The sequence below is a fragment of the Penaeus chinensis genome, chromosome 11 (assembly GCF_019202785.1).
Source record: "Penaeus chinensis breed Huanghai No. 1 chromosome 11, ASM1920278v2, whole genome shotgun sequence".
Taxonomy (NCBI): domain Eukaryota; kingdom Metazoa; phylum Arthropoda; class Malacostraca; order Decapoda; family Penaeidae; genus Penaeus; species Penaeus chinensis.
The window spans coordinates 12,628,682-12,638,681 of NC_061829.1; the positions used below are offsets into that span (position 1 = coordinate 12,628,682).

At 41.4% G+C, this 10,000-nt stretch overlaps 2 protein-coding genes across 3 annotated transcripts in view; both read left to right on the top strand.

The window, feature by feature from the left end:
- LOC125030832 (glutathione S-transferase kappa 1-like) overlaps nucleotides 1–10,000 on the top strand; it is a 67,819-nt gene that overhangs the window by 19,670 nt on the left and 38,149 nt on the right. The gene's annotated exons all lie outside the window — the stretch shown is intronic.
- On the top strand, nucleotides 1,360–5,916 carry LOC125030408. Its single transcript, XM_047620443.1, has 2 exons — nucleotides 1,360–5,583; nucleotides 5,674–5,916. Exons 1-2 carry the CDS (start codon nucleotides 1,360–1,362, stop codon nucleotides 5,914–5,916), a joined length of 4,467 nt encoding a protein of 1,488 aa, XP_047476399.1.

The following is a 10,000-nucleotide window of genomic DNA, read 5'->3' on the forward strand; positions in this document are numbered from 1 at the left end:
TAGATAGATACGTATGTAATGCATATCTATATCTATATATATATGTATATGTATATATTTATGTATGTATATATCATATATATATATATATATATATATATATATATATGTCACGATAATTATATCTAATTAACGTAACCGCATATAGATAAATGTAATTCTCCTATATACAGAAGTATAAACACTAGCGAATGAGAGGTGTGACTGCTGAATGAAAGACTAGGTGGTGGTTCTGCTTGTTCACGTATGCAAATATTCCCGCTGCTATTGGTTGTAGCAGGTGTCTTAGGCCTAACATGCCGTAAGGTGAGGAGATCGCTGTTCACCACCGGCTGAAAAGGACGTGTTCTCGACTCTTGTTTTACCGCTAATTCCTTGGAAAGAAATCCAATCTAGAAGTTATGAACTAATTTCATTGATATTAACCTCTGATAACTTATATAAACAACATCGAAGTGCTAAACAGTTAAACTATGATAAAGAAACGTGCAGTGCGAAAATACGTGAGTGCGGACAGTAAAATGACTATTGTTGAAGTGACTATTTTTGAAGTGACTGTGTTAGTGCTGCTGTGCTATAATCTAGGGTTAGGATTAACCTGTAATGCGGAAGGTGAGTGAGTGGGGTGAATGTGTAGGGCATCATCCATTGAACAATGTATTGTGTGCTAAGTTAATAAATAAATAATAAGTGAAGTTATTCAGTGCATTTTTGTTTCTACTTATTTCTGTCAGTGGCTCGCAGTTTCCCTTCTCAATAAACGAGAATAAAACTATAAAAGAAAGTAATATTATAGACCTTAAAGTAATAAATTAATAAGTAGTATTACAATCACACTAATCACATGGAAATTAAAATATGTATATAATTCATAATAATTTCATGAAACAAACGTTATTGCTCATGAAATAACTTATTACATCGAATAAGTGATGGAAGCTATACATTCATAACTAAATACTCGGAATATAAATAATTTGAGTAAAGTGTGACAATGGCGCCCAACGTGGGGCCACTGATATTTATTGAATAAGTAAAGTAAATGTGCTTGCATATAAGCAGACGGGAATCACGTCAGTATCCATAATTTCAATTTTGACTTGTTACATTCCATGATAGGGTTATAAGCATTCGCTTTCCCTTGTTATTGTGATATAGAGGACGTGTTTTATATTATTCTCTTGCACACATTTCATTCATTCCCATCATTAGCTAGATGTCAGTGGCACTAACGAACCAATAGTATGAACAATAATTATAAGTGACTGAACCAAGAACTCGTTCGTACGTGGCACTTGTTATTCAATAGCACTAGTTATTCATTAGCACGAACAAAACTGAAATTAAACTTATCTAGAAATGGATTTAGCGGTATTGAAGCAGGAGGCTGCAGACCTGGGGTTGACTGATCCCCGTGATATTGCTAAGTATGTGCAGGACCAGCATCGAGACTTGCGGGCGGAGCGCAGAGAGCGGGAAGATCGCGAACGCGAGTTTGCGGCCGCCGAAGTGATACGGGAGCACGAAATTCGGATGGCGGAGCTAAATTTTAAGCATAAGATAGAAGTCCTTAAAGCTACGCCGCCCACGCCCGTGGCTCCTCCCAAAACGAAGTTGCCGATGTTTCCTGACGACGCAGACCAGGTCGAAGCTTATTTCCTCGTATTCGAAAGGGTCGCAGCCGATCACGGGTGGGACGAGAAGACGATGTTTCTGCAGCTCGTCACCCGCCTCCAGGGCCACAGCCTGAATGTTTATCACCGCACCGAAATCGAAGGTAATTTGACGTACAGCGAATTAAAGGAAGCTCTGCTGAGTGCTTACGCTATAAGCCTCGAGCAGGCCCGTTGCAGGTTCCAGGAAGCTCACCTTGACGAGCGGGAGTCCTGCAAGCTTTTCATCATTCGTCTCTCTCATCTCTTTAAGACTTGGCATCGAAGGAGTAATTTACCTGACACCAAGGAAGGTATCCTGGAGCTCATTCTGGTTACGCAACTACTCGCTTCGCTGCCCAAGGGATTGCGAGCTCAGCTGAGAATGAACAAAGTTACTAGCCTGGCGGAGACCGCGGACATAGCGGATGGCTGGTTCTCTGCTTATGGCTACAACTATAGGGTGAAGAAAGAGGGCGAACGAAAGCAAGAGTCAAAGAAACCTGCTCTGAGAAGCGTCGGTGATCGCAGGGAGTCAAAATCTCCTGAAACTGCAAAAGCACAGCCGGGAGAAAACAAGCACCAGCCTTTCAATATGCCACGGAAAGGGGGTGAAAAGAAGCCGTTCTACCAGTCCGGTCACTTGGCTACCGTGAACAGTGTCCCGGAAAAGGAGGAGCCCCAGGTACATCTGTCTGGCCTGGCACTTGGCCACCATGTACTCTGTGCATGCTCTCCTCTTCCCTTGCCTTCAGCAGCCAGCAAGAGATTGTCTACTGCAGAGGGCCTAGTCCAGGGCCGCAGAGCAATTATCATGCGAGACTCTGGCTCCACAGGATGTGTAGTTAAAAAAAGGTATGTAAAAAGAAAGGATTATACTGGCAAAACCGTTCGTGTTACAATGATTGATGGTTCACAAATAGTTGTCCGTGAGGCAAAGGTTTTCTGCCAGTCCCCTTATTTTACAGGCACTGTGACTGCTGCTGTTATGGATAACCCCGCCTTCGATTTTGTCCTGGGCAACGTGCCTGGAGCTGGCCTGGTCCCGGCGAAAGAGGTCCAGACGCAGACCCAGGTGGAAGGAGGCAAGGACGCGATGACACAAACTGCAGAGGAGAGTGAACCTACTGCACAAGATGTCCCCCTTATGTCAGAATCCCCAGGTGTTCGCGATGGACCAACCATATCTGCAGACATTATGGATCAGACCAGTGCTGCTGTCACTACGAGAGCTGCTGCACGTCGCTCTGAGATCAGTACACGACTGGCAAATCCACAAGGTCTGGAGGCACTACTAAAAGGCGAGGATATAGCTGAGCAGCAGAAAAATGATGCCACCCTCTCCAAACTACGTGAATATGCTGAGCAACGTCATGTTCGCCTCTACAAGGGAATAAAGATGGACTTTATATGGCAGAACAACAGACTTTACCGACGAACTACCTTGCCTCAGGGTGAGGTGAAGCTGCAGTTCGTTGTTCCAGCTGGATGTCGCCAACAAGTCTTCAAGTTGGGGCACCACTCGCTCCTCGGAGGTCACATGGGGGCAGCCAAAACTCTCGCCCGAATACAAGCCACCATGTTCTGGCCTGGAATGGGAGCCGAAATCTTAAGACTCGGCCGTTCCTGTGACATATGTCAGAAGACAACGGACAAGGGACGCAATACTGCAGCACCTCTACAGCCACTTCCTGTGATTTCGGAACCGTTCTCTCGCGTGGCTGTCGATATTGTGGGTCCCATTACACCTTGTGCTGACGATAAATCGAAATACATCCTTACAGTCGTTGATTTTGCAACAAGATGGCCAGAAGCTGTTGCCCTGAAGAACATAGAAGCTGCCACGGTTGCAGAAGCTCTCTTCGATATGTTCTGCAGAATCGGCATACCCAAGGAAGTACTGAGCGACAGAGGTACACAGTTTACATCAGGCATGATGGAAGAGACCTGGAAGCTCCTTTCAGTAAAGGGCATGAGAACTACACCATACCACCCACAAGGAAATGGTCTTTGTGAGCGATTTAATGGCACACTAAAGAAGATGCTAAAACGTATGGCTGCAGACCAGCCGCGGGAATGGCCTCGTCTCTTGGCACCGCTGCTGTTTGCCTACAGAGAAGCCCCGCAAAGTTCCTTAAGATTCTCCCCATTTGAGTTGGTGTACGGTAGACCAGTAAGAGGCCCTTTGCAAGTTCTTAGGGAGCTGTGGGACAACACTGAGGATGACCCAGTAATCACCTCCTCTTATCAGTATGTTCTGGATCTGAGTGAACGCTTGCATTCTACGTGCGAACTCGCAAAAGAGGAGCTTTTGAAAAGCCAGGTCACTCAGAAGTCTTATTATGACAGGAAAGCCAAGTTTCGTACTCTTGATGAAGGAGATCAGTGCTTGATATTGCTACCTACGAGCACAAACAAGCTCCTAGCACAGTGGAGTGGACCTTATACTATTCTCAAACGAGTTTCAGACGTTAATTACATCGTAGGAATCGGCCACGAGAAGAAACGTTTCCACATAAACATGATAAAGAAATATTATCCAAGGTCCTCCCCTGTACCTCAGTCTAGCCATGCAACTCGTCAACAAGAAAAGAGTGACAATCGACGTTCAGTCAATGTTCGACGACGCTGCTCTTCTGAGAAAGGTATTGATAACTCGAAAAGGTTTGGTTGTACGGCAACCGTAATACCTGAAGACTCTGGTTTCTGCCAGCCCTTGACTCCTGAGGCTGATTCGAGGGAAGGACCAGAGAGTATTATCATAAACCCGAAGCTAGAGGACCACCATAAGGCAGACCTCCATGAGATCATTCAGAAGTACCCTGAAATCTTCTCTGACCAACCCCGAGTTGCCAAGGTGGAAGAACATCGAATCGTCCTTCGTAATAAAGAGCCAGTGCGCACAAAGCCATATCCCATACCTCTGCGATATGTAGACTTGGTGATCAAAGAGATAAAGAAACTGGAAGCTATGGGCATTATTGAACCGTCCAAGAGTTCGTATTGTTCACCCATAGTTGTGGTTAAGAAGAAAGGAGGAGACATCAGGATCTGCGGGGATTACCGTCGCGTTAACGCAGCTACTCATTTCGAGGCGGAACCAATGTCTGATCAACGCATTATCTTCTCACGTTTATCTGCCTCTAAATATTTTACAAAACTGGACCTGACAAAAGGATTCTTCCAGATTCCTTTGCATCCAGAGAGCAGGAAGATAACAGCCTTCAAAACCCCCTGTGGACTGTATCAATACAAGGTGCTACCCTTTGGATTAACGAACTCCCCCTCAGTCTTCAATCGGTGCATGCGTCAAGTACTTGGAGATATTTCGGGAGTAGAAATTTTTATGGATGACGTACTCGTACATACATCGACTTTGGCTGAGCACCAGAAGCTTCTCGACGTAGTTTTCAGTAAATTATCTCTGCATCGAATGACCCTAAAGCCCAGCAAGTGTGAGATAGCCTTCACACGGACACACTTCCTTGGCCACACAGTTGGAGATGGCAAATGCGAGTGTCAGCAGGAGAAACTACAGAAGATTCGCATGGCACCGCGACCCGTAAATCAACACCAGCTTCGTTCTTTCCTCGGCCTCGTTGGGTATTATCGGAGCTTCATCAAAAACTTTACGCAGATTGCTCTTCCACTATTCAACCTCCTGAAGAAAGACTGCAGCATCAAGCTGGTGTGGGGTGCAGAGCAAGAGAAATCCTTCACTACACTAAAGGAAACCTTGTGCTCTGAACCTATTCTCCGACTTCCATCCAAAGATAAACCCTTTACTTTGCGGACGGATGCATCGGGAGAAGGTGTTGGAGCAATCCTTCTGCAAGAGTTTGATGGCATATTGTTCCCCGTAGCTTACCACAGCCGTAGACTCTCCAAAGCCGAATGCAATTATTCGACAGTTGAACGAGAGCTGTTAGCGGTTATAGAGGGGATTCACAAGTTTTATTATTACTTGTGTGGTGCTAAATTCACTCTGGAAACGGACCACATGCCTCTCTCTCAAATCAAGCGATCTAAGACCGCCAACGCGCGCTTGATGCGCTGGGCGCTCTACCTTCAACAATTTGAGTTCAATATCCGCTACATAAGAGGAACTGAGAACGTAGGAGCTGATCTACTCTCAAGGCTGGTCAGCGGAAGCAGCAGTGACCTTGAGGACAGCCGAGCTGAAATGTCTCGCAACCCAGGACCTCAACTACAATATCATGAAGCGGAGGTGGAGCATCGACTGCAGAAGAATCCTCATCCCTAATGAGGTGCCACCCAGAATAAAGAACTTTGATTCTAAAGGAAGTATTGTTCTAAATTCATTTTTTTTGTTCTTGAAACACAAACTTGAAATACGTGGGATATAATCAACAAATTATTTATTAACTTGTTGCTAATATAATCATGATAGAAACTCAATTTTGTGCTTCCTGTTAAGGTGGAAGATAGAAATGTAAACCTCCTATAGATGTTATAAGTATATTTCTCAACTTTCAGCTGAGGTGTGAAACCTGTACTTGGTTCCTGCACTTCCTCCACTTCAGAATCTAACCTTGAAGGAGAGAAGCTATCACTTCAAGTGGATTTCGTTTTCGTTTTAGTTAAATCAGCTAACAAGAATATATCTTTAGTTGAGCGTATACTTTTGGTGGGAGTAATGTCACGATAATTATATCTAATTAACGTAACCGCATATAGATAAATGTAATTCTCCTATATACAGAAGTATAAACACTAGCGAATGAGAGGTGTGACTGCTGAATGAAAGACTAGGTGGTGGTTCTGCTTGTTCACGTATGCAAATATTCCCGCTGCTATTGGTTGTAGCAGGTGTCTTAGGCCTAACATGCCGTAAGGTGAGGAGATCGCTGTTCACCACCGGCTGAAAAGGACGTGTTCTCGACTCTTGTTTTACCGCTAATTCCTTGGAAAGAAATCCAATCTAGAAGTTATGAACTAATTTCATTGATATTAACCTCTGATAACTTATATAAACAACATCGAAGTGCTAAACAGTTAAACTATGATAAAGAAACGTGCAGTGCGAAAATACGTGAGTGCGGACAGTAAAATGACTATTGTTGAAGTGACTATTTTTGAAGTGACTGTGTTAGTGCTGCTGTGCTATAATCTAGGGTTAGGATTAACCTGTAATGCGGAAGGTGAGTGAGTGGGGTGAATGTGTAGGGCATCATCCATTGAACAATGTATTGTGTGCTAAGTTAATAAATAAATAATAAGTGAAGTTATTCAGTGCATTTTTGTTTCTACTTATTTCTGTCAGTGGCTCGCAGTTTCCCTTCTCAATAAACGAGAATAAAACTATAAAAGAAAGTAATATTATAGACCTTAAAGTAATAAATTAATAAGTAGTATTACAATCACACTAATCACATGGAAATTAAAATATGTATATAATTCATAATAATTTCATGAAACAAACGTTATTGCTCATGAAATAACTTATTACATCGAATAAGTGATGGAAGCTATACATTCATAACTAAATACTCGGAATATAAATAATTTGAGTAAAGTGTGACAATATATATATATATATATATATATATATGTGTATGTATATAGTTACGCACACACACACGCATACATATATATATATATATATATATATATATATATATATATATATGTATATATATATATATATATATATATATATATGCATGTATATATCTATACATATATATATGTATATGTATAAAAAAAACATATGTGTGTGTGTGTGTGTGCCTGCGTGTGTAGCTAGCTAGCTAGTTACTCTCCTAGAGATTGAGAGAGAGAGAGAGAGAGAGAGAGAGAGAGAGAGAGAGAGAGAGAGAGAGAGAGAGAGAGAGAGAGAGAGAGAGAGTGAGAGAGAGAGAGAGAGAGAGAGAGAGAGTTGAGTGAGTGAGTGAGTGAGTGAGTGAGTTTGAGAGAGAGAGAGAGAGAGAGAGAGAGAGAGAGAGAGTGAGAAAGAGAGAGTGAGGGAGAGAGGGAGAGAGAGAGAGAGAGAGAGAGAGAGAGAGAGAGAGAGAGAGAGAGAGAGAGAGAGAGAGAGAGAGAGAGAGAGAGAGACCCGATCCAAGGACAGGAGGCAGAGGTCAGTGGGTGCAAGCAGAAAGGGAAGGACCTGATTCGCAGCAAACATTCAGTCCACACCGTTTTATGTTGAAAAGACACAATATTCTGTAAGATCCTCTGATCACTGAACACTTGCAATTATCAGACAAGAAACTTACAAACCAGATTTCCACGCTAGGATATGTTCAGGCCAGACACGGCTGTTGGACATAACTTTCCTTAATGATGGTGATGCTACTTGAGGCAATGCTAATGATTAGAGGATGACAATGGTGACACGAGTAAGGATGATGATATAGCGGTGATAAAGGGACATATAGCGATGATCAAGCAACGAGGAGACATGGTTAGTAGTACATGGTTAGTTACTTCCAAGTAGATTTTTGAAGTGGAATCTTTTTAGCGTCCCCCGTGTTCTAAAAAAAAAGAAAAAAAATCAGGATTAGTAAGTACATATATTCGTCTGTGACGAATGCTGCCTCTCATGCAAGGAATCAGATCAAATGCAGTTAACCAAGGGCATCTATTACGGCATCTGTAATTTGAGTGGAAGTTCGAATGTGCCGGTGTTCGAGTGGTAGGAATGCAGTTATCTTCGCAGTAAAAAAGTGCTGTTTGAACGTGTGGAACGCAATCCTCTCGTATGCAGCTTTCAATGGTCACTCTTTCTCTATATTAACATGGGTTTCCATTATACAGTACGTCTAGAGTCCATATCACTTGTCAATTCATTATTCACAATATTGCAATCTTTCGTTTAGATATTATAGCTATATTAAACGTTAACCGTTCTGGGGTTCCGATTGTCGACTTTGATTACTGGTTCCTTCATACTATTGCGCTCAGGATAATATAGCCGAGTGATACTGAAATTATCGAAAGGAACTTCTTATCTTGTATACCACTATAATTTCTGGATTTCTCAAATTGATTATTGATAATAGATTTTTGAGTGTCCTGATGAATATTATGATTATTGTTACATAATTTAGTGGTTACTGGTTACTGGTTCGTGTTACAGACATCCACTTTTTTATCATACCACTCGATCAATGAACACACCTTTATTTATAAACATATGATTTACCTTGTTTAACAAGAGAAAGCACTGAAAAAATACAAATATATTCACTTTTCCATGTAACGTTCAGGTTGAACAACTATACTAATATAAATAATTATAATAATAACAATAATACACACACACACACACACACACACACACACACACACACACACACACACACACACACACATATAAATATAAATGAATAAATAAATAATCATTGCGACATAAGGTGTTCAATGTACCCTCTTAAAGGAAATAAGAAAATGGGACACACTGATTGGAGGTCGCGGAGCCCCTACCCTTTTCGCAACAGTAGATCAGCCAGACTAGTTATTTACAAGACCATAATGTAAATGTTAATGGGACCGGACTTGGGGTGCTTCATGAGACAATGGCGTCTTGCATAGGTTCCTCACGAGGAAAGGAGGAGAAAATTACGTTAAATGTTTAACTGTCTAATAACGTCCTTTACTAAATCACTTTTTATTATATCACTTGATCTGACATCCCTTTGCAATTGTGTTTTTACCTCAATCATTCAACATCAATTTGAGAATATCAAGACCAAAGACTTGATCACTGGAAAGGCTGGAGAAAAAGTGACGCAGACATGTAAATTTTCAAAGGAAAATAAAATTTACTCTCCTGCTTTTCTTGGGTACGCTAACACACCAAAGCTTCGGCTGAAATATTTGGGAAAATACGTCAACACAAAAGAAAATACTATTGAAATATCAGCCTCGCACTTATTGGCTTGTTTGGAAATTCAAAAACTAATTGTTGGCACTTATTTTTGGACATTATCTACTAAAGTTAACTCGAGTTATGTCATACAATTTATCAGTAACATGTTTATGGTATGAATTATAATATTTCTTTGCATTTCACTACGGAAAAAAAGTAGAATACTGCTATTTTCCTTTTCCAATCCACTGATGGGAATAAAGGGTGATTTAGCCAAAAGTTTTCATTATTTCAGTCTTTCCTTTTTCTTTCGAAGTCACTTAGGAAGTCGCCATCGAAGGTTGATTTGTTCTCGTTATTCCTTGTTACTTTCAACCATTGTTACCTTGAACTCCCGTGAGTTCTGGATAACATGATTTATACATGATTTAGTTGTTTATAGAAATTGAGAAAAATGGATGCGAATGAATAATGTCACGTGTTTCAACCACACAAGTAAACATTCGACATATGA